The sequence below is a fragment of the Gallus gallus genome, chromosome 17, assembly GCF_016699485.2.
Source record: "Gallus gallus isolate bGalGal1 chromosome 17, bGalGal1.mat.broiler.GRCg7b, whole genome shotgun sequence".
Classification (NCBI taxonomy): domain Eukaryota; kingdom Metazoa; phylum Chordata; class Aves; order Galliformes; family Phasianidae; genus Gallus; species Gallus gallus.
Genome location: NC_052548.1, coordinates 6,935,475 through 6,962,426, shown reverse-complemented (window position 1 = coordinate 6,962,426; position 26,952 = coordinate 6,935,475). Strand labels below are relative to the sequence as shown.

Sequence of the window (26,952 nt, the reverse complement as noted above, 5' to 3'; positions counted from 1 at the left end):
ACCTCACCCAGGGAACTCACTCTGAAGCATGCATTAAGGGTGGCTGTACACAGCTCTCCCACATATGGGGGATGAGGGAAGGCAGCGACCATGCTTGTTTGGCATTCAACAAGTGGGTGATGTGAGCTGCTGTCCTGTTCCAGCCTGCAAAATTTGGCCTTTCAGTTTTGCATGATGGATAATAGCTGCAATCTGGTAACAGCGACAGCTTCTGAAAGTGAAAAGTGAATTGCTGGAAGGCTGTGAAAACGGATGACCTGTAAAAGGGCAGTGAGCTGATGCAGAAGCATGGCGAGAGGATTTGTGCAGGTCAGCCTGGTGGGGAGGTCTGGGGGCAGTGGGATGTGTGTGCAAGCAAGCTGGAGTGCCAAACATGGGACTTTTCAGTTTGTTACGTGTGACTACTAACTCTGAGGATTTTCAGGAACATCCCACACAGGCTGCAGAGCAACTTCATCCAAGTGGTTTTTTTTTTTTTCAGCCTGGCAGCAATGTGAGATATGAACACAGAACGCAGGGGAAAGAAGTGAGCATCCAGTGAAGTGTGTGAAGGGAATGAAAATAGCAAATATTACATATAGAGCCGTGTCTGGGAGTTTGTAGGACTGTCTTTTTGCTCTTCATTAAGAAGCTCTCTGTTTTGTTTAAGATTTCTTCTTTTTCTCCTCTGAATTTTGCTGTGTGTAATTGCAGTGTGAGATGGAAGCAGTTCGCTCAGTAGGGATTTATCCAAGAAAACTGCTGCTCTTACTGAGGTAGAAAAAAGTAAGTAGAAAAGCCAATTAACTCTGAATGTGCCGACGACTTTTTTCAGAGCATCTCCAGTTTCTCATCTTGTTTCTAATTAACGATGCCATTATGGCAAGGTAGTTCTTCTGATTCCAGCAGATGATCAGCATCATAGAGCAGCCACATCTGAGGCTGTGTTTTTAACGTAGTTGTTACAGTGCTGAAATTCCTCTGCTTCTTTCTGCTTCACTTGCAGAGACCAACTTGGTGGTCTTATAGAATATCCCAGTAAGTACCACCTTCAGGCCTAAATTCACAGCAACTGAGACCTTCATAGGGTTGCCTGAGAAGGCTGAGTAGTTCCATACATGTTCATGAACTCCCAGCGTGATGGAAGAAGGTGGGAATCAGGAAGAGCTATTTGTGCTGTGGGTATAGCTCAGGCCTTCCTGCAGGCTACCCTGCGTCTGCAACATGTTTTTTTCTTCAAAAATTTCTTATGGCTTGCTTTTCTCCTTTATGTTTTTGCAAAATCATGCCTAGCAGCTTGTCATCTTGAAGGCTGTCATTGACTTCTTTTTCCCTTCTCTTTCCCTTGATCTGTCTGTTGCTGTCAACTCATTCTTCCCTCTTGCTCTAACTCTTCTGGCCCAGAGTTGCTTTTTCCACATCCCACACCAAAGAGTTGTCATCAGTTCCTTTTAGGATCTGTAACTGTCCTCTGTATAGTTCTTTAAAATGGAAAAGTGGTATTTACAGCAGTTTGGGAGACTGTTCTAAAAAGCTCTGTGCTGCCACTCCATTCCTACCCCCGTTTCCCATCCCAGCCCTCCGTCCTCCAGCACAGTCCATCAGTGTTGACGTCGCCTGTTTTCTGCTGTCTGTGTTCCAGCACTTCATCCAGTTGAGATGAACACATGCGAGAACAATCATCATCTTCCTGCTGACATCAGCAGATAAATCCACTCCCAGAGAAATCAGTCACCCTGCGTCTTCATTGATTTGTTGTATATTTTTCCTTTTTAATTTCTGCTAACGACTGCTGCCTCCCACCTTGTTTCAACATGAGTAACTGGTGCTGACTAAGAGAATAAAGAGCACTTTTGTGCTTTTGGGGATGGGTGAAAACTGCAATATTTGTACAACAGAACGCAAAGCCAAAACCCTTATTAGATGTTTTAACAGGATTGAAGTCTAAGTTCATCTTTGAATGTTCAATTGATTTTTAGATTAAAACATCTTCATTATTGTTTTTTTGTCAATACTGTAATTTAGGTTTATTTCTGCTGTTATACTGTGACAGACAAAGATGCTGCTTTTATTCCTTGCCCTTTGCTATTACAACAAAAGAAAATTAAACCTTCAAGATGTAAGATTTTTACTATTGTAATTGCTATTCTCCCACTTTGTTTTCTTGTAAGTATTTTTACTTTCTTATTGGACCTGAAGTGTTTTACAGTGAACCCGTGGCATTCTGTTAAAAGCTAGCATTAGGAGAGTCTGAGTCTTCTTTCAAATTATTTTTCCCTAAATGGACTCACATTGGAGAATATGGAATACATGGAAACTAATCACATTTGCTCATTGTTTTTGACAAGTTATTGAGTTGTGTTGTGTATAAAATGGAGAGAGTTGCTTGGCTGTGTTGTGTCTGCACAAGGGAATTCTATGAATCCATACATTTTCAGTTGCAAATGAATGTTTGCTCTGCACTTTATGGTCTGTCTCTTCCTCATAATGTGCACAGTGTTTTCAGATCTTTTTTGTTCTGTCTATAAAATATTGAAAACTAAGATTGCATCAGCTTAAGCTGTTAACGTGATGGTCTTGTGAATTCAGGCACCATTAGCTCTCCTTCACCTTGTTTGTCCTCTTGTTCTTGATAGGTTACCTTAGGAAAAGTGTTAAAAGTGATAGTGGTGATGCGGAGCCTCTTCATTGACAGGACCATAGTAAAAGGATACAATGAAAACGTCTATACCGACGATGGCAAGGTAGGTTATTGTGTATCCAGCAACCATCAATTTTATTTTTAGCTGATATTTAAATGTCAGAGAAAAGGAATCCCATCACAAGTATGCTGGGATCACAGAACTGTCAGAAGGGTTTGTGGATGTTTTGCAGGGTTTAAATTTATCATGCTTTCCTTGGATTTTTCATACCCGAATGTCTGACTTTTTTCTAAGCTCTGATGCTCTTGCTTGAATTTCTAATTTATCACCTTAGACCCCCAGTTGCCTCATTAATAGTGTCTACTGAGAAAACATTTTTTCAGTGTAGCAGCACATCAATAGCCCAAGGTTCAGTTTTCTCTTTCCTGAGAGCTTTTGGGAAATCTTGGACTAGCTTTGTGTTCAACTTGATAAGCTCAGCCATGAGAATCACTGCTAGGTAGGTAGTCCTCAGTAATTTCCTTGTCAGTATTAGCTTATCTTGAACAGCAGCTACTAAAGGCGAGTGTTCCCTGTTTCCACGAGGGTTTTGGTTCATCAGCCATTCACCCTGCTTGAACCCTTGCATTTCTCCTGACTGCATGCACTCTAGAGGGCCGCCTGCAGCCCAAGTTGGGGACAGGAGCTGACACCCCTTGGCTCAGGTTGCTCCTGCTTTCAGGGTGGAGTGGTCTCTGTTACTGAGATAGCAGGACACTCCTGTGCCAGAAACAGCACTAAATGCCTCCATGTTGCACATTTTCTCTCTGGAGCTTTCTCTTCTGATTATGAAGCCTATTAAAATACAAAGTTCATTATATCAAGATGAGTACTTGGCACCCATAGGCCATGTTATAATGAGGTGAGACTTTTTTCCTTTCAGAAGTGATAACTGTGTTTCAGTGCACAGCAGCACGCTGTGTACTGACCCAGGGTTCAGCGGCTCCAGTCTGAACCTCTGTTCCCCAGAAAGGGCCAGGAGCAGATCTGCCAAAGAGCGTAACACAGCTATATTTCCCAGATGAGAGATTCTCACTTGAAGGGTGGGGGATTGGCCTAGGGAACAGTAAAATAAAAACTGACCGATTTTTGATTTGCATTGCTCAGATCTACGGGTTTAAACACTGCTTTGCAGAAGAAGCAGTTGCGCCTCGCTCTGACTTTATCAGCATATAAATGCAGACTAAGGCATCAGCCCCTCTTCACCCCAAGTTCTGCTGGGAAGTGAAGAAATAACCTAAAAAGCACTGACACTGCTTGATGGTTTCCCATGCCACATTTCATGTGGGTGTGCTCATTTTCTCCGATGAATCCAGTTTCCTTCAAGGCTCCCTTGAAATATAATTATGCTGTATGTGCTGAAAAGATGAGTAAAAGTTCCTTTGCAAAACTCAGCATCTGGCGTGGAGCTTCTGTCTCGCTCCAGGTTAGCTCTCAGGAGAGCTGTGTTCCTCCACTGTTGTCATCTGGGAGCGGTTCTCACCACGGCTGGCTTTAGGCACGGGGCAGTAACCTTTGTCTGTGTCCATGGGGAGCAGTTTGCTCCTCCTGAGCAGCCCTGCTAACACCTGCTTCGCTTCAAGCAGTCTGCAGGGGAGGCTGTTCGCTACCAACTTACATTTCAGCATCCTAAGCGGGGCGATGTGACTGCTCCCACGACGCTGAATGAACCCATGTCCGTACCGTGGCGGTTGCTATTCCATTGGGCCATCTCAAGGCTGGAGCAAAGCTCAAGGTCTGCATTTTAGGTATAAATAGGAACATTTCGTCTGACTTCGGTAGAACTGGAGTTGCAGCCACTTAAATCATGAGTAAATTTGGCTTGGAAGATTGAATAAATGCGTAGCTTGCTAGTTTTGCCAACTGGAGCACATATTGACAAACAGTGGGCTCCCTTTTTTTCCACTAATTAACTACACTGGTAATTGGAGTATAAGAATAAGATAGTGCTCTTGCAATGATTCGCTTTACTTTATTGTGCCTGCTGGGAATGAGTGATTACAGTCAATTGCAAACACAGTCCATTCCAATTCCTTCTCTGTCACAACAGCTGCCGTAGGGGAAGTGCTCCACTGTTCTAGCTTCTCAGTTTCCAGCCTGGGGCTGGGAGGGAAGCAGTAGCACTCAGAGACTCAGAAAGGTATGAAGGAGATCAGTGGGTATCCTCTTCGTTAGATAATAAAAGTACAGAGAAGCTTTGGGGTCGCTGTGGGGGGTGATTGCAGTTTGCACAGTACTTGCTGATTTGGGGGTTTGCTTATGTATTTCTAGGGAGCGTTTAATATTTGTTAACAGCAAGGATGAGATTAATTAAAAAGGCATCATACAATATGGCAATTCTGAAGCTCCTCTGTTTTCTGTAAGTCATGCTGAAGAAAGGACTAAGTCACAGTGGAATAAGTCATAGCATCCTTGCTCTTCTCTACACACAGATAGCTGAGTGGTGGTCTTCTGAGTAAGCCTCCTAAGCCCACATATCAAAAGGTCCTTTAAGTAACAAAAGTGAGATTCTCTGGGGGGATTCCTCAAAAGGGCAAGGTTTGGGGCAATGCAATGTATTCAGCACTATCCAACAAAAGAAGAAATGGCCATCACTGGGAAACTGAATGACGGCACAGGCAGTAAGTGGAACATGCCTTGTGAGGCACGGAAGAGGAAAGCACAAATGGTTTAGCAAATTTTGTATTTCTGGAAAGAGAAGGGAGAGAGCAAACAGGAGAGGTATTGATGTCCTCTGGTGCATTAGGCAGGCAGATCTAGAAATAAAACAAACATGGGTGTCTCTCAGAGCTGGAGCTGCGCGTGGCAGCGTGCTGAGGCACAGCTAGCAGGTACACAGGAGAGCTGACGTTGCATTATGCAGGTTGCTGTGGGTTGCTGCTCACTTAGACGTTGCACTGTCTGCACTGACAGGAGCTTATGTGAAGGCTTCCCGTGGTTTCTGCTGTACTCAAGTCTAGTTAAATTGGTTGCTCTCTCCTACAGACTTAAATACTTTCAAAATGAAGGTGAAAAAAATGAAAAGTAGTGTTAAGCTTTCCATGGGTAAAATAGGAGACTGCACTTTGGCGTTTTATTTTTGAGCTTTGCTTATATAGACAAAGCATCAGTGTGTTTCTTAAGTGCTTCATGTACTTCTCTCGTGAATTATTCACAAACCCTGCAGAATGTGTCTTTGCCAGGTTGCCAGCTGCATAACTTAGACATTTTTGGTGACACTTTGCAAAAACAATAGGTGAGATCTGGCAGCGCTGTCATGCAGCCGGCTCTGTGTGCTGACTGCTCTGCCGCTCTCCTGCTTACTGTACCAGCCCATTACGTCCACCCCATACTGATGCGTTTTAATTAGCCCTGTAGCTTCAGCGATGGCACCGTGCCACCTTCGATTTCAAACTCTGACATACTCATTGTGCACTGGAATTTAACCATGGATAGTAATTAATTACTAATGTTGTCCCGATTCCTGAATAAATGAAGCTGTGCAGCTCGCTCTTGCAGGGCAGGCTGATCATCAACTGAACCATTAGTTAACCCAGTCTGCCAATAAAAATAGAGATGCATCGGGATTCTGCTGGCACGGTAGGTAGGTAACACCCTGCTTCTCTTTGGATTCAGACACCACGAAGCACCATGGCAGGGCGCATTTGGAGTGGATACTTAACATCCCTGCCTAGCCAAACTCTGATTTCTGCATCCGTTCAACTTAACTAAAGAAACATAAGTGTCTCTGTTGAATTATCATGTTAAGGAACTGGGGTTATGTTAATGCTGCGGCTTCATTAATTACCCCATATCAATAAGAAAAGGCAGCTTTTAGCCTCCTAGCGTAAGAGAGGAAAAGAAATGGTAGTATCAAAGGAAAGCTTCAAAGACAGCCGGAGCTGTCTCTCGGGTAATTTCTGATCCCCGTATTCTTTCCACTTCAAAGCTGGATGTGTGTGTGTTTGGGCAAAGGGGGGGTTGAATCCGATTTCTCTAATAAGTGTTGGCACCGGACCTGTTTGATATTAGATGCAGGGAACATTCTGATTTGTTATCGCCTTTGAAATCGTTCAGATGACCTTCAGAAAATGGCCTCTCGTTACTTATGCTGGGGGTGGGTGGGGAGAACGGGGTGCTGGGAAAAAAAGCCCCAGTTTAATTCACATGCAGAGGATGCCCTGGAATTGTGCTTTCAGCAGTTTTTTAGTTACAAATGTGTGTCTTGATTGAAAGTGAAAAGTTGAAGAATAATAGACCTGTAACGATGCATTCTTTAATCCGCCTCTGCCTTCATCCTCTGGCTGGGGGGAAAGGTGGTCAGTCGTGTAGGATTTCTGCATGTGCTCTGGGGAGGGGCTGGTGGCTCTTTTTTTTTCCCTTTTTTTTCCTTTTTCGACGTGGCTGCCATCACACCTAAGAGACTTCCATTACTTTTGCAGCTCTCCAATCTCCTTGTCAGCTAATGAACATTTCAGAACCTGTTGGACTCATCTTGATGCACCATCTGAAGTGGACTTTTTTCTTACATTTTTTTTAGATCTCGAATCTACCCAGAGAGGATCACCCACTGGGTGTGATCGCTGGAGATTAGCAAAACCGTGTATATATGTTCCAATTATAGCAACTCCGGCTGCTTTTGAAGCAAGCCCAAACTTACACAAAAACAGCTTAAAAAATCCGTATTAATATTTTATTTCCAAGTGTAGACTTTTCTAATATGGAAATGCAATGCTTCCTTCCCCACAGGCATAGGTACACTGTGCACAGAATCGTGCGTGGCTCCAAGTCCCAGCTGGGCTGCTGCTCGTAGGAGCGGTGTCGGTGTTCAGGTTCTTGAACCTGCCTTAAGAGCCATGAGTGTAAAGTTTTGAAGGTAATGTGCCTTAGGGTACTTCTGCCTTCGGCTGACCTGGAAAAGGCATCGAGGCGTCAGCTGCCTTCTGTCTCACGGCAAGGTCAGCACTACTAAGCCACGACACGTCCATCCAGAAGTGATGTTAAAATCTTTAACATCATCACCCGTCCAGGCTGAGGTTTGGAGACTCAGGAGTCACTTCTGTGCCACTGTTCTGAAGGCAGCCACATAACAGCTTTAGGCTTAAAGGGATGGGGACTGGTAGCATTCTCAGCCATTTTACCTATGTGCATTCATTACGGCACATAGTAATGTGTGTTTTCCCTCCTGTGTGTTTGACGCACATGCTGGGACTTCTTCCATTTCAGGCTCTAACCTGGGTGCCTTTCAGAAGGCTTGTCATTCCAGCTGCGGCTTGTGAGCACTACTGCAAGTCAGATTAAGATAACTGGCTACACTTTGTAATAAAGGAGGTGAATGCAGCACGGAGTCCCTTCCTTTAAATCCATTTCTTTAAAGGTGTAAACCTGGCAGAGTGTCTTTAGTACCACACTCTATTTATTCTCAGAACTGCACATTTAGCTTGAGATCTCTTATTTACATTTTTAGCATCGTTTGCCATATTTTAATAAAATGGGTGTATTATACAATTAATGGAACGACTAAGTAATGTAATGCAGGTTTTATGTGTGCATTTAAATACATTTCTCTGAGAAAGCCAGAGCCACTGTATGTGTTTATTTCTCCACAATTAAAGGTGAATTTGCAAGCGAGGGCATGCCGTGTGATCCAGGGGATTTTGTTCACGTTAGAAGAAACCTGGCACTAATGAGTGAGGCTGATGGCTTTTCTTATCCTAGTGGCTGAGTATAGTGGGATCTATAAGACAAAAGTGATTTGCAAGTCAGGAGTTGAAGGAAATTCTCCTTTTCCTTTTTTTTTCTTCTTCCCTGCTGCTTTTCTGTGACAGAGTACAAGATATTCCACGGGGCTGGGCTAAAGAGCACTGGCACATCACTTAGAGCTGTCCGACGTGCGAGCCATTTGGTTGTTTAACAAGGGCAGCATTACCTTCTGCTTTCTGGGGTTACTAACATTTATTTCCTATCCGGCTGAGCCCACGCTTATGTCATGGATGTGTGCAGTTATCTACAGCCAGTGTGATTTTTGTCTGCGGATGTAAATGCAGTTTCCTAAGGGATGCTTTATTTAGCCCCAGAAGAGCAGTGCTTTGGCTTAATTCAGCTAAACGTTCTTTGTGTCATTTGTAACTGAATCACTTACTCAGACACAAGACAAGCAGCAACTTAGTAAGAATGCCCTCATTTTAGAAACAGACCAAAGCTGATGAATATTTGTGCAGATCAGCCGCAGCCTCAGACAGATGAGCATTTTTTAAAGGGAACACATTAATTCAACAGATCTCGTACGTATTTTCCTATTGAAACTGTAATGAACTGTGTTCCTTTTTCACTGCAAAACAAATTAACTCTGATGTCATTATTTCCCTTTATCAAATTGCAGCAGATACGGTTGATGGGTCAAAGTAGTGAACTGAGAAGTAAGGCTCCGTAGCTCACTTTGCCTGTGCTTTGAGTTGAACAGCTGCTTCCATTCTTGATCATGGTAATCACATGTAGTAACATATAACTTTGTTTTTCCTATTGCAGCTTGACATATGGTCCAAATCCAACTATCAGGTGTTTCAGAAGGTAAGTCCCACATCATTTTTCTCTTTGTAACACACATGAAATACAGGTAGGGTTGGTTTTAAATTTAAAAAAAAAACATTCTTTATTTCTTACTTATCTGTTGTAAACCCCTTACCATTTATTTCCCATCACAGTTTCAGTCAGTGGTTTGGAATGGGAAGTTGGAGGCTTTGTTGCCATGGACTTAAAATTTCGTGAGGAATTTTCAAGTACTCTCTGGTTTGGTTTAAATTTCTGGAGGGAGGGAGGGAAATAATTTTGGATTTTGTTGTGTTGGATTTGTTCTTTTTGGTTGCCTTCCTCTTCTGGAAACTCAGATATCTTGGTACTGTGCTGTCTTCCAGGCAGGGAGGAGAACGTTCCTCTTTGAAGGCCTCTTGTAAAAATGCTGCAAGTTCAGATTGATCTGGGGTTAAATTCTTCTTCCTTATCTTCAAGCCACAGTTCAAGGAGCCCAAGTCTCCAGCTAGCACACTCGCTGCCTTTCATCTGCTTCTGTAGTTTCTGTAACAAATACGGGGCAGGGACTCTAAAGGGCATAAAAGCAGGGGTCAGAGTATGGCATATTGACTCTATTTGTGCATCTTTCTTCCAAGACTTCAGATGCAGTCAGAAGCAAAGATGTTTGACCTGTGGTATTAGCCTGCTGGAGATCAAAGGACAGCTTTTGGGGAGGCTCTCCTCCCTTTGGTTGCTCTCCCTCTCTGCCTAGCATTAAAGCAAAATGTAGCTGTAGTCAGTTCTTTACTCCAGAGATTAGTGGATTAAATATTCTTTCTTAATTTTTTTCTTACTCCTCAAAAATATTTTGTGTCAAGTAGGGTAATCTAGTGGGAAGTAAAACAGCATAAATCTTAGTAAATAGTTTATCAGTATACTTTTAAGTAATTTTTGCAATAGAATAAATTTAAGATTCCGTAATTAAGCACATCATCTCAGTTTCCCCACGTGTGTTTTAGATTGTAGTCTCATTTGGGCATATGGTTGTCTTCCTGGCTTTTTTTCTTTAGGATAACTTGGAAGAGTGAAGTTATATTGCAGTTATAAAGTTATAAATGATGCTAAATCTTGAGGTTTTGATTGTATAACTTTCTCTGCATGAGAGATAAATGTACAGTAAGTTGACAGTTTGCTTAGGAGTCCAAGTTAAGGAGCTGGGACATAAGTCCATACAGCGAATTTCAGGTCCAGGTGAGAGCCTTCAGATAGAAGGGAGAGAGCTCAGTGAGAAGCTCTGAAAGACCCTTTCTGACAGCTGCCTATGTGACAGCATTTTGGATACATAGGAATCTTTGTTTTCTAGTTCTAGTTAATAATGATTTCACTAAAATGCCTTGGATGATAATTCAAAACTGTATGAAGAGAGAAGATGCATTTGTGTTGCTGTCTGTCTGTGGACACATCTGTGTGTACATGAAATAAGTAGCTGATCTCTTCCTAATCCTCTAAAATAACGTGATGTGACCTGACTATGAAGTTCCTCTTCTCTACTACTCTCTCAATAAATAACACCAAACGCAAAAGTATGTACCAAAAAAAAAGGAAAGTCTTACAGGAATAAGGGTTGCCTTGAACCGGTGGAACAGCTTTGTCCTTGTATAGATCATTCCCAGCCCTGTCATTGCTTTACCTTGGGCAACCTCTTTTTGGATCAGTTCTCAGTGTCCCTTCAGATGGGGGGAATACTTGCTGACTTCACAGGAGCTATTGCTGGGTTGGTGGTAGAGAGCTCTGAGACTCCTGCATGAAAAGTCTGTCAGAATGCAAGGTGATGCTGCTTTCTAATCAATAGATTCTGCACAATTGAGCTGGTAGTTAAATAAGCTAAAGCTGAGGCTGAAGTCAGGTTTTCAAACAGATGTCAGAAAATGCTGTAGTTCAGCATAGTAAGCTTTCTCTCGGTGGTGCTGTGTTTGGTTTTCTCTTTATTCTCTGAGAGTGTGCTTGTATGCATTTAGACATCCCCCAATAGCTGCTCAACAGTAGCAAAACAGGGGAAGTAGTTAAAATAGTTTGAGGGAAACTATTACATTCTGTTAGCATTGCAGTACTGCAAGGTCTTCACAACAAATGTTTTAATGTGACTAAAGAATCATCGGTAAATATGTCAGAGGGTATTTCTGAATCTTCCAGGAATGTTTTCTTCATGGCAGTCAGCAGTACCATGGCATGGGAGTGCTGTACAAGTGGGAAAAGTACAGATGAGTAACCGAGGAGCCCAGGCATCCCTCCAGCCCTGCTGCCTTGGATGCTGTGAAGTCACCCATCACTGAAGGGCAGGGACGTTTCTCATTAAAAGCCACACCGAGTTCTCAAACTTTGCTTTCAGAGATAATACAGCAGCATCTGGAGCTCACAGGATACCTGTCTGTGGTAGCTGCAAGCCTGTCAAAATCTCACAGGGCTGCGGGATGACTTTCCAGGTTAAGGACCAGAGACCTCTGATCTTCAATCCAACCCTGTCAAGTGATGCTAAATTTGTCCTGACTTTTGTTTGCAAGCGCTGGCTGTGTCAGCATGCCTTTTCTCTCTCTCCTTAATAGGCAGGGTACCCGGGTGTGTATAATTTGATGGGGGACAGCTCCCAGAGGGCCCATTACTGTTAAAGCATCCAGTCATTTTGTGAGTTCCCCAGAGTCTTCTTCAGTCTGGTCCTGGGGTGAGTAAGCTTTGCAGCTATTGAAGCCACCAGCAGGGTTAGATTCAGAGAATGGAGCTGGGAAATGGGAGGATGAAAGGGCAGAAGCTCAAGGAGCACTGAAAAGGTTTTCAGCCTTCCATATTAGTCTGACATTTAAACTCGGCAGGAGTGGCAACTGTTCTGATCTCAAGCCTCCTTATTTTAACACCTCGTGCGTCTTTGTCTACTAGCACAGGAGGAGGAACAAAGAGGGGAATCAGGAGCTATTTTGGTGCTTAAATCTTAGGAAAAAGAATGTACAATTCCAGATCATCGTGCAGAGAATTAAATATATGTGGAGAATGGTGTAGTATCTGTGAATTTGCATTCAAAAAAAGACGTGTAGTGCAGCAGAACTGCTCTGAATGGATCAAAACTGTGCTACGGGGGAGACGGTGTTGGACGTTAACTGTTTCATTTGCCAGCTGCTCAGTGAGCTGCTGTGTAATGTGCTCATCTGGGCTGGTTGAGTCACACGTAAGCTGTAAGCTCGTTTATTTCTGTCTGATCCCAATCTCTTATTTATACCGACATGCTCTCCATTCCAGCATGCCACAAACTGCTTTCCTTTTTGGTTTGATCACTTCTCCCAAGCCACATTTTAAACTAGACTTTGAGAAGCTATCGGTGCCTATCCAGCTGCTGCGAGGTGTGTGATCCCAGGTGGAACCCGGAGCACAATCTTCTCCACTCCAAGGGCATATAAGTATTGTAATGTATGAAGATGTATTCTTGCCAATAATCTCGGAATAAAATCACGTGTAAAATGAATGCATGCATGAGACAGCTATCAGGCTATTGATGCTGTCTGCTCAAGGAGAGGGGATGGACTGTTCCAGGTCACCCGCATCATTGCTCCTCTGCACCATCAGCGTGTGGCTGTCTTCAGGGACCTGCTTAGTTGGAATAAAACCTGTGACCCAGTCCAGATGAGCAGAACAAGCAAAATGAACACTTAAACACTGAGCTCTGAAAACGACAAAGAAATCCTATGCTCCACAAAAGTATGGCCACGTTTTACTGAGCGGGGTGTGGGGAAAGGTGTGTGAAGGATTTCCATGGCATTATCAGCGCTTGTTTGCCAACATACCATCCATCATCCTCCCCGAGCCACCCGCTGACTCCCTCCAGGGAGACTCCGCTGCGTACCTGCAGTGCAGACTGAGTAATGGGAATCCTTGGAAATGAACAGAGGCACTTGTGCAGTTTTCCATGGTAGAAGAGATCTAAACACTAATAACACATAGCTTTTTTTTCTCTTTCCGCACTCTGATTATCCTCTAGAACTCATTGCTATAGGCTGCTGTTAAGGCCATGAACTTAGTGGGGTTTACAAAAAGAGAAAAAGAAAAACTTCCTGGGGATTTGTAGAATCCCTTTATATTAGATTGAGTTCTCAGTGCTGCACTCGGGGGAATAAACCAATAAGGAAGTTGCAAGAAAAGTTATGACTCTTAAGGGAAGTTTTTTACCTACTCTTCAAGAGCGCGTCCAATAGCGATGAGAAAATATTAGAGTAGAGAGACAGCTGCTGTGATTCAGTCAGATGAAGTGTTCTTACTTTTCTGTTTTGTGTTTGTGCCAGATATAGCTTCATACCTCTATGGAACCTCATCTGTGGTGGAGAGCTGTGCCGCAGGTCTCTGGTTGTGCGCTTTGTACAGCCATTAGAGGAAGCATTTGTTCAGCATGCCCGGCCTTTGAGCTGTGGGATTCTTTTTTGAATGAATTTCCAGCATTGCAAATGTATGACTAACAGTGCCATTTTGCAGAATCTCAGCGAAGCACTGCTGTTGGGTGGCTGTAGCAATGCTGGAGCAGTGCTGTAGCAATGCCCGGTGTTGGCTCAGCAGAGCCAAATCCCAGGGGTTGTGCTTGCTGCCCACAGCTGAGCACTGCTCTCAGGACCTTTTCTCCTGTGAGGAGCCAGCACACAGTGACTGGGGGCACCTGGCATCACTGCCTCCCCACGCACAGCACAGGAGCCCCTGGCAGCAGCAGAGACACACTGCCCAGCTGCCCTGCTGGGGCCGGGCTGCTCTGTGGTAGGGCTGAGGGTGCAAGGTTTAATCTGCACAGCGCTGTAGTGAACATCAGGTCTGATCCAGGATCAGTCCGTTTCTTGTTCCCCATGCATCTGGGGCTCGGACCGGAGAGCGGAGATGCATTTCAGGAGTGCGCATTTCTAATCAGCTTGGAAACAGATAATGAGAAGAAAATCTCTCAGGCAATACAATTAACTGTTAAGAAGGGAAGTTCTCTCGTTCACATGGGAAGCGAGACTGGACCTCAGCGAAGCAGAATTCCATACAGCCCAGGACAGCTTAGGGTTGTTTAAAAGGAGAAGCCTGAGGCCATCTCTTTGCTAGCATTTTTTTCTCTTGTCCCTGAAGTGTTTTTTCCTCTGTGTCGGAGTGGGAACATGCTTAGTTAAACAATAGCTGGTCTATTTAGCAAAATTGTGGCTTCAGGAGATTGCTTTTTTTTTTTCTCCTTTGGCAAAGACGCCAGATGCTTTTCAATGTATGAATTGTGAGGTATTGAGCTCTGCTCTGAGATCACTTGAAAATCTATTTCAAGGTTCGGAGCAACAGCTATCCTAATCGATGTGTGCTGTTGTGAGCATGTTCTTGTATAAAGAGAGGCAGAGAAATTAGAAAGTGACAGATAACTGAGATAGTGGGGAAGATATAGCAATGAAAGTGAAGTTAATAAAATAAAAGTCCTGAAATGCACAAAATGCCATCCTGCACCTGGAATAAATTCATTTGTGATTCCAGCTCGGCTGGAACAAGAAGTGCGTCCCTTGGATGCGCTGGCACCTATTCAGTTTGTTCTGCTTTGCTTTGCTGTGGCGTGAAATCACATTGCCATTAGTAAAAGCTCAGCATTGATTTTTGATTTATTTTTATTATTAAAAACAGAAATCTGGGGCAATTTATGCTTCCTGTCATCATCTCTGTTATCTCGGCAGTGCTGAGTCTCCCTGCTGCCCTATGCGCTGCATGTCCTTCTCCGACTCCTTTCCTGTTTGACATCATGTCTGTTGGTTTGATCTGGGGGGCTGATTCCCATGTCCTCTTCCTCAGTCTTGACACCCACTTTGATCCGGTGCAGAAGCACTGTACAAGCACTTGCTTATGGTAGAAATCGCCTCCTTTTTGTTCAGAAGATGTGATTAGTGTTCTAGCAATGCTGGGGTGGCTTTCATCTCCCTGCGGAATCTCATTAGCTTTACATTACAATGGGAACAGCATATGTGCAACTTCACCAAAGTGGCCAGTCAATTTAAATTTGTTCTTAAGAGTATTTTTAAGCAACTTTCTACGTCTTCAATGCCAAGAGAAAACAACTTTGTTGTTCAGGGGAAAAATACAGTTTGTTAGAAGTAGCAACACAGCAGAAGGAGAGCGGCTGCTCATAAATATCTTCAGAACTTTCTATTCTTTGACATGTCTGGTGCTATCCTATAAAAGCACCATCTTAAAAGGAGAAGCTCACCTCGCTGGCGGGACTTGGGCTGCAGTCATTTCCAAACGCCGCATGAGCTGTTTGAGCGATGTGACTGACTTGAGTTTCACCGTGCTGCTAATGCATAGTTAATCCTGTTGGTTTTTTAGTGCATTGGATGGAAGCATATAAATAGCTTATATGGGTCAGGGTCACAGAGTCGTATCATAGAACCATAGAACGGCCTGGGTTGAAAAGGCCCACAGTGCGCATCCAGTTCCAACCCCCTGCTATGTGCAGGGTCGCCAACCAGCAGCCCAGGCTGCCCAGAGCCACATCCAGCCTGGCCTTGAGTGCCTGCAGGGATGGGGCATCCACAGCCTCCTTGGGCAACCTGTTCAGTGCGTCACCACCCTCTGGGTGACAAACTTCCTCCTAATATCCAACCTAAACCTCCCCTGTCTCAGTTTAAAACCATTCCCCCTTGTCCTATTACCATCCACCCTCATAAACAGCTGTTCTCCCTCCTGTTTATACGCTCCCTTCAAGTACTGGAAGGCCGCAATGAGGTCTCCCCGGAGCCTTCTCTTCTCCAAGCTGAGCAAGCCCGGTTCCCTCAACCTTTCCTCATAGGAGAGGTGCTCGGCCCTCTGACCATCTCAGTGTCCCCCCTCTGGACCCACTTTAAGAGCTCCACGTCCTTCCTGTATGGGGTCCCCAGGCCTGGACACAGTACTGCCCATGGGGCCTTGGGAGCGTTTTTGTGAGTGCATCTTTTGCAGACTCACAGCCCTGAGCAGCCCCTCTGCCTGCAGTGAAATTCAGAGCACTTCACTGTGATTTGCTTTGCTGAATTAGACTAAATGCCAATTAGGAACAAATGGAGTTAGTTGGGAATAGCACTTGTAATGTCGATTCACGCTTTCTTACTCATAATTTATCGTACTTTCGAGCCAGGCCCTGGGAAATATATGGGCAGCACCTGAGAAGAACTCTTCATCTTCTTGATAATTACTGATGAGGCCCATAAATAGACCTACAAACGATAGGATGCAGGAGTGCTACTGGCTTTGTTATCCGAAGCCTTTAATAGCGCAGCCCAGAGATTTGGGCCGATAAGTTCTGCCCAAAGGCTGTAATGGAGCTGTTGAGGGCTACAAACCTATTGAACCATTGCTTCGTTCTCCTGTTATTTGAAATTATTCTTGCTCTTACAGGTTTATGTGTCCTTTGTATTCTATCCCGCTCTAATTCCCAGATGGAGGATCTTGTTATGGCTCTGTCTGATAGATTAAAAAGCTTTCTATCAGGAACCTTTTACTAATGCAAGTAGTTATGAACCATAATCATATTAATTGATTCCTGTTTTCTGAGGAAATGAGAGCTCGATTCCTATTTGTTCAACGTAAGCAGCCTGAAATAAATCTATACAATTTGAATGTTTAAAGAATTCACATCAGAAAACGATGGAGAAGAGTATCCTCATCTTCCATTAAAACGTAGTTTCAAATCAGGGTATTTTTTTCTTTTCTTTCTCCTCAATAAAGCAGACCACAATCAAAGCTTTGGGTTTTTTTTTTTATTTTCTGGGCTCTTTTCCATTTTTTCTTTTATTTTCTCTTTTTTTTACACTCTGACCTCTGCCAGGAATCTCTAATTTAGCTGCACTTTTTTTTTTCTTGAAGGGATGAATGCACGTTAAGGGAATACATTCTCTATTTAAAAATGACCAGAGTGAAAAATGGAAACATCTGAAGCAAAAATGACAGTGTTTTCCTCTGACATGGTTTGTTCAGTAACTTTGCTTGTTTATGATTTCACAGAACGTGTGGGATTTCAATCACAGAGCCATAGGTTCTGCTCTTCTGCTGCAGGCATTGGAAGTTAGATGAATTACTTGACATGGAGGCTTTTATTTTAGTATGGTACTTTTTATTTTATTTTTGAGAAATTTCTGTCCTTTTAATGCTGATAGCGACCGTCTGTTTGGTCCCTTCTGTCCTTCAGATACCTTGCAGGGCTGGGTCCTTCTTTTGGTGTTGTTCCATGTAGCATTGAGCTGGCCACCTTCCTGCATCACTTTGCTCACATTGGCCACCAGTCTGTGTAATTTTACATTATTAGCTTCTGCCACATGTTTGAATTTCCAAAGATGTGCTGATCTCACTGTGTGCATAGGAAGTTAGTCTTCATGACTGCTGTAGCTGATGGTTGTATGAAGGCTGACAGTGGGAATGGAAGGCAGCTGGAAAAAGCCACCCAAAACTTCTTCGAGAGCGTCTTTGCAGTGATGCAGCCTTTGGTTTGCCACTTACCTGTGGAGTTTATTTTCTTTTTCTTCAAAGTAACACCGCTTTGTCTGAGATGTGGAATGAATGAGGGAATGTTCTCCTTCTGTCTGGCACAGGTGACGGATCATGCGACCACTGCCCTGCTGCACTACCAGCTGCCCCAGATGCCCGACGTGGTAGTCAGATCTTTCATGGTAAGTGGATTTAAAGATAACTAACGACCTCCAGACAGATTTCAGCATGCTGACAGCAAATGGCACGAGGCAGTTGTGATGCAGTTGTGACTTCACCTGTTTAACCAAGCTAGACAGCACAGATCAACTGTAATTCTTTGTATTTCATACCTGGGCAAGGAAGAAAAATCTTCCTCAGTACTGTGGGATGGCTGATGTTTGAAGGTTGTGCTGTGCTCAGGTGCTCTATCAGAAGCCACAGGATACGCTCAGCGATGCCAGTTTGCAAAGCTAGTCTGGGTCATCTCTAAAGACAGCAGAAAAAACCGCCCCACACTCTTTGTTACAGTCCAGCCCGGTCACACTGTGCTCACTGTGCAAAGAGTTGGTTTCTGGACATAAAGTCAGCTCCAGTGAAACTCACAGTGAGTGTATTCCAGCTTGCTCATCAGTGTGCCCAGCACAGCAGGGGATGAGGATTACTGATGTGAGTGAAGAGCTTTGGAGGCAGGAATGTCATCAGGAAGAATCCATGGTCCTTTTGGCCCAAACGTGGATCCTGATGGACCATGGGTACGTGCTCAGTGCAGCAGCAGGTGGCTTTCAGGGCACAGGAAATGCTTGCTGAGGTATCCCACTGTTACTGAATACAGTTGATAAAATCCTGCTCTAACTTCATGGGTAGATTTAAGTTTATCACCTTTAATTCTGCTTGTATTTAGAATTTTCTTTGTGAAATACACTTGGATGCAAGCAGTCCTGGTAGTCACAAGGGTTTATGATTCAGAACGCCTTCCACGAAGATGAATTTTGGCAGGGAACATGGTTGCTGTTCTCCTCACTGCAATCTCCCAAAGGAGATTTTGGGGAGGGATTTTCTCTGGTCTTCAGACTTTTTAGTTCATCTATTGCATTATCCCTTCACTTGGAGCAATGTAATTGAGACTTTGTAGAATCCACCATCTAATTTTGCCACTGGCAATCTGTGGGTGTGTAAGATAGCACTGGTTCTTTTATGTCTTTCTTTTCCAATATGTAATTTCAGGTCAGACACGCTTACCTGCTGTGCTTGTTTCTTTGTTTATTCAATAAAAAGGCCACTAAGATGAGAGCTGTGCAGAGGACGTTTCTCTAAGGCTGCACGTGAGCGTGGCTTTCAGAAGGTGAAAGCAGCTCTTCCTGGTCCAATCCATGTCTCAACACATGTCTGGAAATGAATGTTTAATAGAAATGAGTAGCATATCTGTGTGAACCATGGGCCTGCCGTATTGATTGGACAAAATGCTGCTAAAAATGTTAACGAAGCAAAAACAGATGTACAACACAAGTGTCAATACGTTCGTCTTTTCACATGTCAGCTGTGCAATCCACATGACAGGGTGTACCGAAGCCCCAGCTTTCTGATGGCAGCGAAGAACTTGTTCTTTTCCCTTTCCACGGATGTCTCAAGTGCCCAATTTAACTTATTTACTGTTTTTGTGTTATGGTTCAGAAAATTCGATTTCTCTGTTGTGCAAGCAGGGTCCATCCGAGCTGAAGTAAATAACAGCAATTTACTTGTAGTGTTCTGCTGCCCTTGTCCCTGCACTTAGTGCTAAACCCATGGAGGAGTTCTTGGGAGGAGAGCTATTGATGGCCAAAGGTTCGGTTGCTGCAGAGAAAGCTCTGATGAAGATGGAAGGATTTGTTTCAATAAACTCCTCTGACCTCTTCTACAGAGAACAATTTTCTCTTATTGATGTAATTCAATAGGACTTTAAATGACAAGATTCATGCGCGTCCCTCACAGCATAAATCTGCTGCCCTGGGTATTTTTCAGCTGTGTATCTCCTTGAGTTTGGAATTGAGTTATGCAATGCTCATTGCTATGTATGATGATGGGGAGAAGCAAGAACTGCACCTAGAACACCTGTTCTTTGCTGTTTGTAGTTCAGCACTCGCCTTTGTATTTGTAAATATATCCCTGATTATAGATATATACCATTGTAATCAGATTTAAAATCTTACAGCATTTTTATGACCAATGAGTATTGATCTTAAAATCGCATTAGGGAGGAAGTCATTTTGCTGTGAAAGTGCTTATATCTTCAGCTGCTAAGAGTTCAGAGTGTTGCAGTGGGGCTGAGATGGATGGTCATAGGAAGAGATAAACCAATATTCAGCTGAAGGAGGTACCCATCAGGAACAATCAAATTCCAGGAAAAATATGAGGAGCGTTGGAACATCTGCCTTCTGCAGAGATTCTCCTGCTGCAAAAACCTCCTGCTCAGAGTGCATGAATGGCCATTAACAAATGTGCTTAAGTGACTAAAAAAGCAGAATATTCTTAATAAAGTGGGAATTCAGCTACGTATGACCTTGTAATCTTCTGCACATTCTGTTTATAACATCACTGTGTACCTCGCTGGGGCCTCGCCAAAGTACATTCCCTGTCCTTGGGATCACTGCTTGACAAGAATGATGACATAAGGGAATGTCCAGATCCACATTTCTTAACATCTCTCCCTTTTTCTCTTAGACCTGGTTAAGAAGTTACATAAAGCTGTTCCAGGCTCCGTGCCAGCGCTGCGGAAAGTTTCTGCAGGATGGCCTGCCGCCCACCTGGAGGGATTTCCGGACACTTGAAGCTTTCCATGACACTTGCAGGCAGTAGCAGCACAGCCCAGCAGGTGATGTGTGTGGAGTGAGCAGTGCTGGGCTGGGAGGAGAGCCGCTGGCTTCACTGCTGGCTCTGCTTCTGACCCATCCGTTCTGCACTCAGTAGTGAGGTTGCACTAACACAGCTTGCTATTTCAAAGTCCTCACTCTGCAAGGTACGTGTGAGATGGATGGGTTTTGGAGGTGCTAAGGAGCTGTTTGTGACTCCTTGATGCTTCTCAGCTGGAATGATCTGTCTGAGGAGGTCTGATGGTAATGATCTTCGGCCTAAATGTTAATGAAAGTGCCCCTGTACGGTTTGTGTTTTGCAACAGAATTTGCTATGTTAAAGGCTTTTTTTATAAGCTCAGAATAAATTTTGTACTTCAGAATTTGTGCTATTTCTCTCATTGTTTAACCAACAGAATCCTTGGGATTGGTGTGAGTTTTTCATAGCCGTTCTTTTCCTTAGAGAAACTGGAAGCATTTAAACATGTATATGCTGATATGATAGAGTTTTGTTGTGAGGCTGCTTATCTGTGCTGGTCTTTTTCTGGAAGAGATTATGGTGTTGATTAAACATGGAATTTCAAAGGCACGCGGCAGCTTGGAAGATGCAAGGCACTTTCAGAAGCGGGGGGGGAACAGATGTTTCCCTTTACTAAAATTGTCATGAAAAATGTTAACAAAATTTGCATGTATTAAGTGGTTAGGAAACGCATCTGAGCAGCGACAGCGTGCATAACTCGTTTGTCCTGTTCTGGGTCTGGAAGCAGGAAAGTAGTTCAGCCCTTCAGCGCAGCTTCTGAGGTCCCTTCTGCTTGCCCGAAGAGCTTTTGGTGATGGAAAGGTCAGAGGCTTTGGTGGTGGCAAGGTTTGCTCTGGTTGTCAACAGGGAATGTTGAGTGAAGTTAACCGTGTTGTATGAAAGGGAGAGGGGGCACCTGAAATCAGCTGTTATCTCACAGCACTCATTTAATTCAACCTGAACCAACAGCAGTTGTGAAACAGTGCAGCTAGCAGTAATGGGAGCAGAAACATGAAGGTGCTTGCTGTGAGGACAGTGTGGGATGTGGGGATTCCAGCTTTGTAGGTACAGAAGAGAAGCAAGACTGGCTCTTACAAAGGGGAGAGATGGTTGGAAGAAAATTTGGTGTGTATGACTTCCTTTGGGGGCATGGCATTGTGTATGAGAGATGAATATGTATTTGCTTGAGGATGGTTTGACTCTTTCTTTTTAACTCCTTTCCCCCCCATCACCAAATAGAAGCATTGCCATAGGATGGAGGTGGTGCTGTGTCCCATCCCACTGCAGCTGAACTACCTGGCTCTTATTTGACCCAAGCAGCCTTTATGATACAGAGATCACCCAAGACAGAGCAGTGTGTGCATCTTAGATGAGAGAGCCTTGTAAATAAGCAGCCCTGCTATCCGTCCCATTACTGCACTAATTGGAAGGCCTGGGTTTCTGATGGAGTAAGCATTTTTTTTAATAATAAAAAGGTCGTAATATGGTATCCGGTCTGCTTTAGGCACTGCTGTCTGCTCCATTTTGTTTATACTTAAATAATGGTGTAGAAAGCAAATCCCAAAGTTCACAGAAGTATTATATATGGAATCGTGTATTGGCACTTGGAGATAATTAGTCGCAGAAAACAACATCAGCCAGTTCGTGTGTTAATTGAGCCTGAAAACTTAAACCTGTAATTGGCAAGCCTAATGGAGAGCCATAAAATCCACTGTAGTTACCCGAGTGCAGAAATAATTGTGCTGGGAAGTGTAACATGAACTGCATGTCGCATTTCTGCCCTAAGAAACTGCAGTGGGGAGGGCTCTGCTCCCCGAGGCCCTGCGAGGGGCACTGCTTCCCATCCACGCAGTCTTTTTAAGTGTAGCAGCTTGCAATATTTCCACTTCAGAGAGTGGAATTCAGCAGGATGAGCAGCCTGATGTTTTGTTTGTCATCGGAGTCTGTTGCAGCTTTTGGAAGCGCTCAGATCCTCGAGGCCAGCAGGAAGGACCGCGATCCCCGGGGAGCAGCTGGCTCGTGCTTCTGGAGCATCTCCTGGCCCTGCACTTGTCCTGCTGCCCGTGTCTGCCAGGCAGCCCTCACTGCGCAGTCACTAACAGAGGGAAAAGTCTTCGTGCCGAACAGTGCTGCTGCTTTGTTGTTTGGGATACGGATGTTACAGAGCTGCATTTTGTAACACAGAGGTACCTGAATCTCACCCGGTGCTGCAGGAGGAGGCCTGGCCTCGCCATGTTGGCACAGCATCGCTCCGCGGTCGCTGTGCTCTCCCATCACACCCCCGACGGGCAGAAATCCCTTTTTATTTTCCCATATGCAAACCCCTCCTACTGTTCTCGTGGAGCTCGCAAGTGCTAAAGGTTACAAAATCCATCTTTTCTCTAAGAAAGCAACTTAATTAATGTGAAAGTTTCTCCCAGGAAGGGAACCCTCAGCAGATATGCGGTGCGTATCACAGCTCCCCTCTTCCCTCCCAGCACCCCTCCCCAAACCACTTTAATTTCTCTGCCAATATTGGACAAATGTAACAGGCTGACTTTTTAATTTTCTACTCCCAGGTCTCCCTTGTCCCCTCATGCATTTTTCATCACAGCTCGTGGCTCCCTCCCTGCCTGCCCTATGAACAATATTGATCGACTGATTAAGCCATCAAGCCGTGGCAAACAACTTTAATTTTCAAACCAAAGCCTTTAGTTCTCTTCCCTCTCTTGTATATTTGTTACCTCCTTATGAAGTTTGTAATGTCTCCTTAGAAACAAGCACGTTGGTTGTTTCTTTTTAAATTAGTGCCCAGGTTAATTGGGAGCTGCACACCACCGATAGCCATCCATGTGAAGGTGTAAGAAGGGAAAACGGGGAGCGCCGAGCACAGGTTTAGGAGAAAAGAAGGCAGATGTGGCTCTGAGGGCTGTGTCAGTGGGCACGGTGGGGTGGGCTGGGGTTGGATTTGGGGGTCTGAGAGGGCTTTTCCATCCTTCATGATTCTGTGATTCCCCATAATTCAGAGCCTGATCCAAACTCTCCGGGAAAGACTTGCTTGCGGTGCTTTGCCTGTTCTCTTTGGTGTCTCCACCTTCCTCGAACCTGTCTTAAGCTCTGGTGATGATGAAGGGAGAGGAGATTGATGTGCCCCGAGTCCCAGGGTGAGAGCGTGGCACCGCAGCCTCTCTGCACGCGGCTCCGTGAGGCTTGTCAGTGCTGCTCTGCGGGCTTGCAAATTGCTTTTCAAGGTAAAAGTGCAGCTTAAATAGCAGGATATTTATCTCCAAGCCTTCGAGCTCTGCATCGGGTAATGATTCTGCATTCATGTCTTAGGCGCTGGGCTTTCAGGCAGCACAGAGTTTTGAGAGCACCGGTGGGGAATCGATGGAAACGGCGTTTGTGGAGGACCTTCATCTTGAAGCTGCCAGTTCTGCTGCGTCTGGATTTGTGAGCTGCAAAGATGAGCAAAAAAAAGCCCCATGGAGCTGCGCTGCCTGCTGAGGCCTCACCCTGCAGTGCCAGGACCCCACATTCTGCCCCTGGGGCTCTGCAGGGAACCCATCTCTCCTTGCCCCAAGCTATGAGGTGGCCCCCACGTGCTCTCACTGGGACAGGAGCTGTGAGGTTCTGTAGCTGCTGAGCATGAACTTTACACGTTCCCATTGCCCTCTGCCTGTGTGGCCTTATTACAGAGGCGTGCTGTAGATTTACTTCAAATACATGCAACAGGGTGACAGATCAGCCTCGAGCTGCCTTCAGTGCAGGTTTTAGCAGTGGGTTTAGCACCTTAATCCTTTTCCTGGGCTTCCCCCCCCCCCTTCCCCAAGCTTAGTACAGGACCTGCTTCCTTGCTTGGGGTCGAGCCGATCAGACAGCACAGGAGCCTCAAATTCCCCCGGTTTATCACTAATGCCCTACAGCAAGGGAGAGCTTCAGCTCTTCACTCTCACCTGGTGTCCTTCAGAGGAGATTTTCTGCACAGAAATGGGAGAGCAGCTGTTCTGCTGGGTTCCCTGTGCCTGGCTGTGGTACAGGGTCAGAAGCAGCCTTGTATGGATGGGGTCAGCAGCAACCCCAAAACACGGCTGCCTTCGAGCAGTTGGAGTTGCTTTCCATCTTGCTTTGAGGAGCTCAGAGTCTGGCTTTAAGATCAGCTAATAAGTTCCTATCAGGATGTGCACGTGTTGTGAGCTTGTTGGAGTTCTTGAGGTCATCTTTTTTCTTCCCTTTTAAAATCAAATGATCGGAACAAACGACGGCGCTGCTTTCCTTGTTAATGGGGGGAGGCTCTGCAGGGAGGTCAGGGGGGATTCCTTTGCAGCACACGGGGTCTTTTGTTGCACGGTTTGACTTTTCTGTGTGTCTGTAAAGCTCATCACAGATTATTGGTTTTATCTGATGAAAGAAGAGGAAAAAGCTGCAGTGTGGCACAGGAGTGCAGGTGATCGGGGTTAGCGCATTGATCAGGGTTAGCGCATTGATCAGTTAGCACACCTCTGAGAATCACTGAGCTGTTAAGGTTGGGAAGGAGTGCTCAGATCCCCAACCCACCACCTGTGGACACATCCCTCAGAGCCACATCAGCGCCACGGAGGTGCTCTTCCCACCAAGCAGACCCTTTGGAGCCAACAGCCATGGCAAATGGCAACACAATCAGATCCTCGCATTTAAAATTGTTCTCCTGCAGATAAACATAAGGAAAGCAAACCTTGAGTGTTTAATGGGACGTGCCTAAGAGGAGAGCTGTGAAGCTCTGCAGATCCCCTTTGTTTGCGTTGTTTGGTTCCTGTCATTACAGACACGTGTGAGATGAGAAGCGCAAACTCCGGAGGTAGAGCAGTGCAGAAGCTGTGTTGGAAACCTCAGTGAGAAGATGAGCATTTCTTTTTAATCTGGAGTGTTTATTAAAGGTTTTCCTTAGGATGAGGGGAGGGAAGGTGGTTCGGCACTGTACTAAGAACACAATGAGTGCCTTTTCATAGTGAGATCCAAATGAGAAGGATGGGACCAGGAGGGTTCGCAGAGCCACGGCTGTGCCCGGTGTGTCCCATAACCACACACAGTGCTGGGATTTATGGGGCGTGGAAAATTGGATTTCTTTAAAATGTAAATTTTGAGAAGGGTTGTATTTTATCATTCATCCCCGAGGTAGTGCGGGCTTTATAAAACCCTTTCTAATCTTGGATTGATGGATGTCGATGGGAGTTTTCCATTCGGTGGATGTTGGACCGGCCCCAGGGCGCAGCGCAGCAGCTGTCCCTGCAGGGAATGCAGTCACACCCCGTGAGGTGATGCTCTTGGACAAGAGGAGCTGTGTTTTTGGGCTGAGTAAAACAGAGGTAGGCAGCTGTGAGCCCCCAACGCAGCGAGAGGTCGGAGAAGGCTCCGGGCAAAGAGCCGCTGTCCCACTGCTGGATGGAGGGCACCTCCAAGGACATCGCCGGCATCCTCTGCCCGTGTGCTCTGCTGAGCTGTGTGCTCCTGGGAGATGGAGATGTGGGGTATGGCACAGGGACACGGGATATGGCATGCAGACCTTGGGGTGGGGACACTGGGGACAGCAGTCGGAACACTGGAGATGATGTGGGGGCACTGGGGATGGAGATGCTGAGGATGGCACAGTGATACTACAGCGTGGGGACGTGGTGTATGGTATGGGGACCTTGGGGACAGCACAGGGACACTGGGTGTGGCGTGGGGACTGTGGATGGCACAAAGACACTGAGGGCAGCACAGGGTCCTTGGGGATGGCGCAGTGACACTGTGTATGGTATGGGGACCTAGGCAATGGGGACATGGGGTACAGCATGGGGACCTTGAGGACAACATGAGGGCCTTGGGGGTGGCACGGGGACACAGATTACAGCATGGTGACCTTGGAGATGGGAACGTGGGGTACAGCACAAGGACCTTGGGGATGGTATGCGGAGACTGGATATGACATGGGGACTCAGAGTACAGCACGGGGACAGTGGGGACAGCACAGGGACTTTGGGATGGCATGGGGAGGAGGCATGCTCTGGGGTGTCTGTGGGGGCTGCATTCGGGGTGCTGCATTTGGGAATGCAGGATGAGGAGGGATGAGCTCTGTGCTCATCTCCCAGTGCTGTTGTACAGGGAGAGGGGCTGAATGCTGGAGCTGCTCAGGGAGAAAAAGAGAGAAGTGGGCTCGGGTCTCATGGAGAGGCCATGGGGTGTTTCTCCCACTGGGATTTAATGACATCTGTGCAAACAAAATGCTGCCGTGCGTGTTGCACGTACTTGTATATGCCCAGGGACCATATTAAAGAAATATCCCAATATGTGGTGTAATACAGACATAAATCACATCACTTTTCTGTAGTGTGCCTGATCAATCTGTGCAGCAGCTCCCCCTGTTCTACCCCCCCTCCCCTCCCCTCCATATAATGATCTTCAGTGCAAGATTAATAGCAGCCGCTTCGAGAGCATTAAGATGACATTATCTCAAAAGAGAGCAAACACCATTAGAATTAAGGGCTGT

At 45.2% G+C, this 26,952-nt stretch overlaps 1 protein-coding gene across 2 annotated transcripts in view; it reads left to right on the top strand.

Moving 5' to 3' along the window:
- MED27 (mediator complex subunit 27) overlaps window positions 1-20,832 on the top strand; it is an 80,878-nt gene extending 60,046 nt beyond the window's left edge. The window contains exons 5-8 of one of the 2 annotated variants that reach the window (NM_001277275.2): window positions 2,616-2,723; window positions 9,168-9,209; window positions 17,747-17,824; window positions 20,322-20,832. In NM_001277275.2, the coding sequence (NP_001264204.1) occupies window positions 2,616-2,723; window positions 9,168-9,209; window positions 17,747-17,824; window positions 20,322-20,456 (363 nt within the window). In that variant the 3' untranslated portion in view covers window positions 20,457-20,832. The remainder of the gene's footprint in view (window positions 1-2,615; window positions 2,724-9,167; window positions 9,210-17,746; window positions 17,825-20,321) is intronic. The other variant, XM_025156065.3, reaches the window with a different exon arrangement.
- The last annotated feature ends 6,120 nt before the right edge of the window (window positions 20,833-26,952 follow it).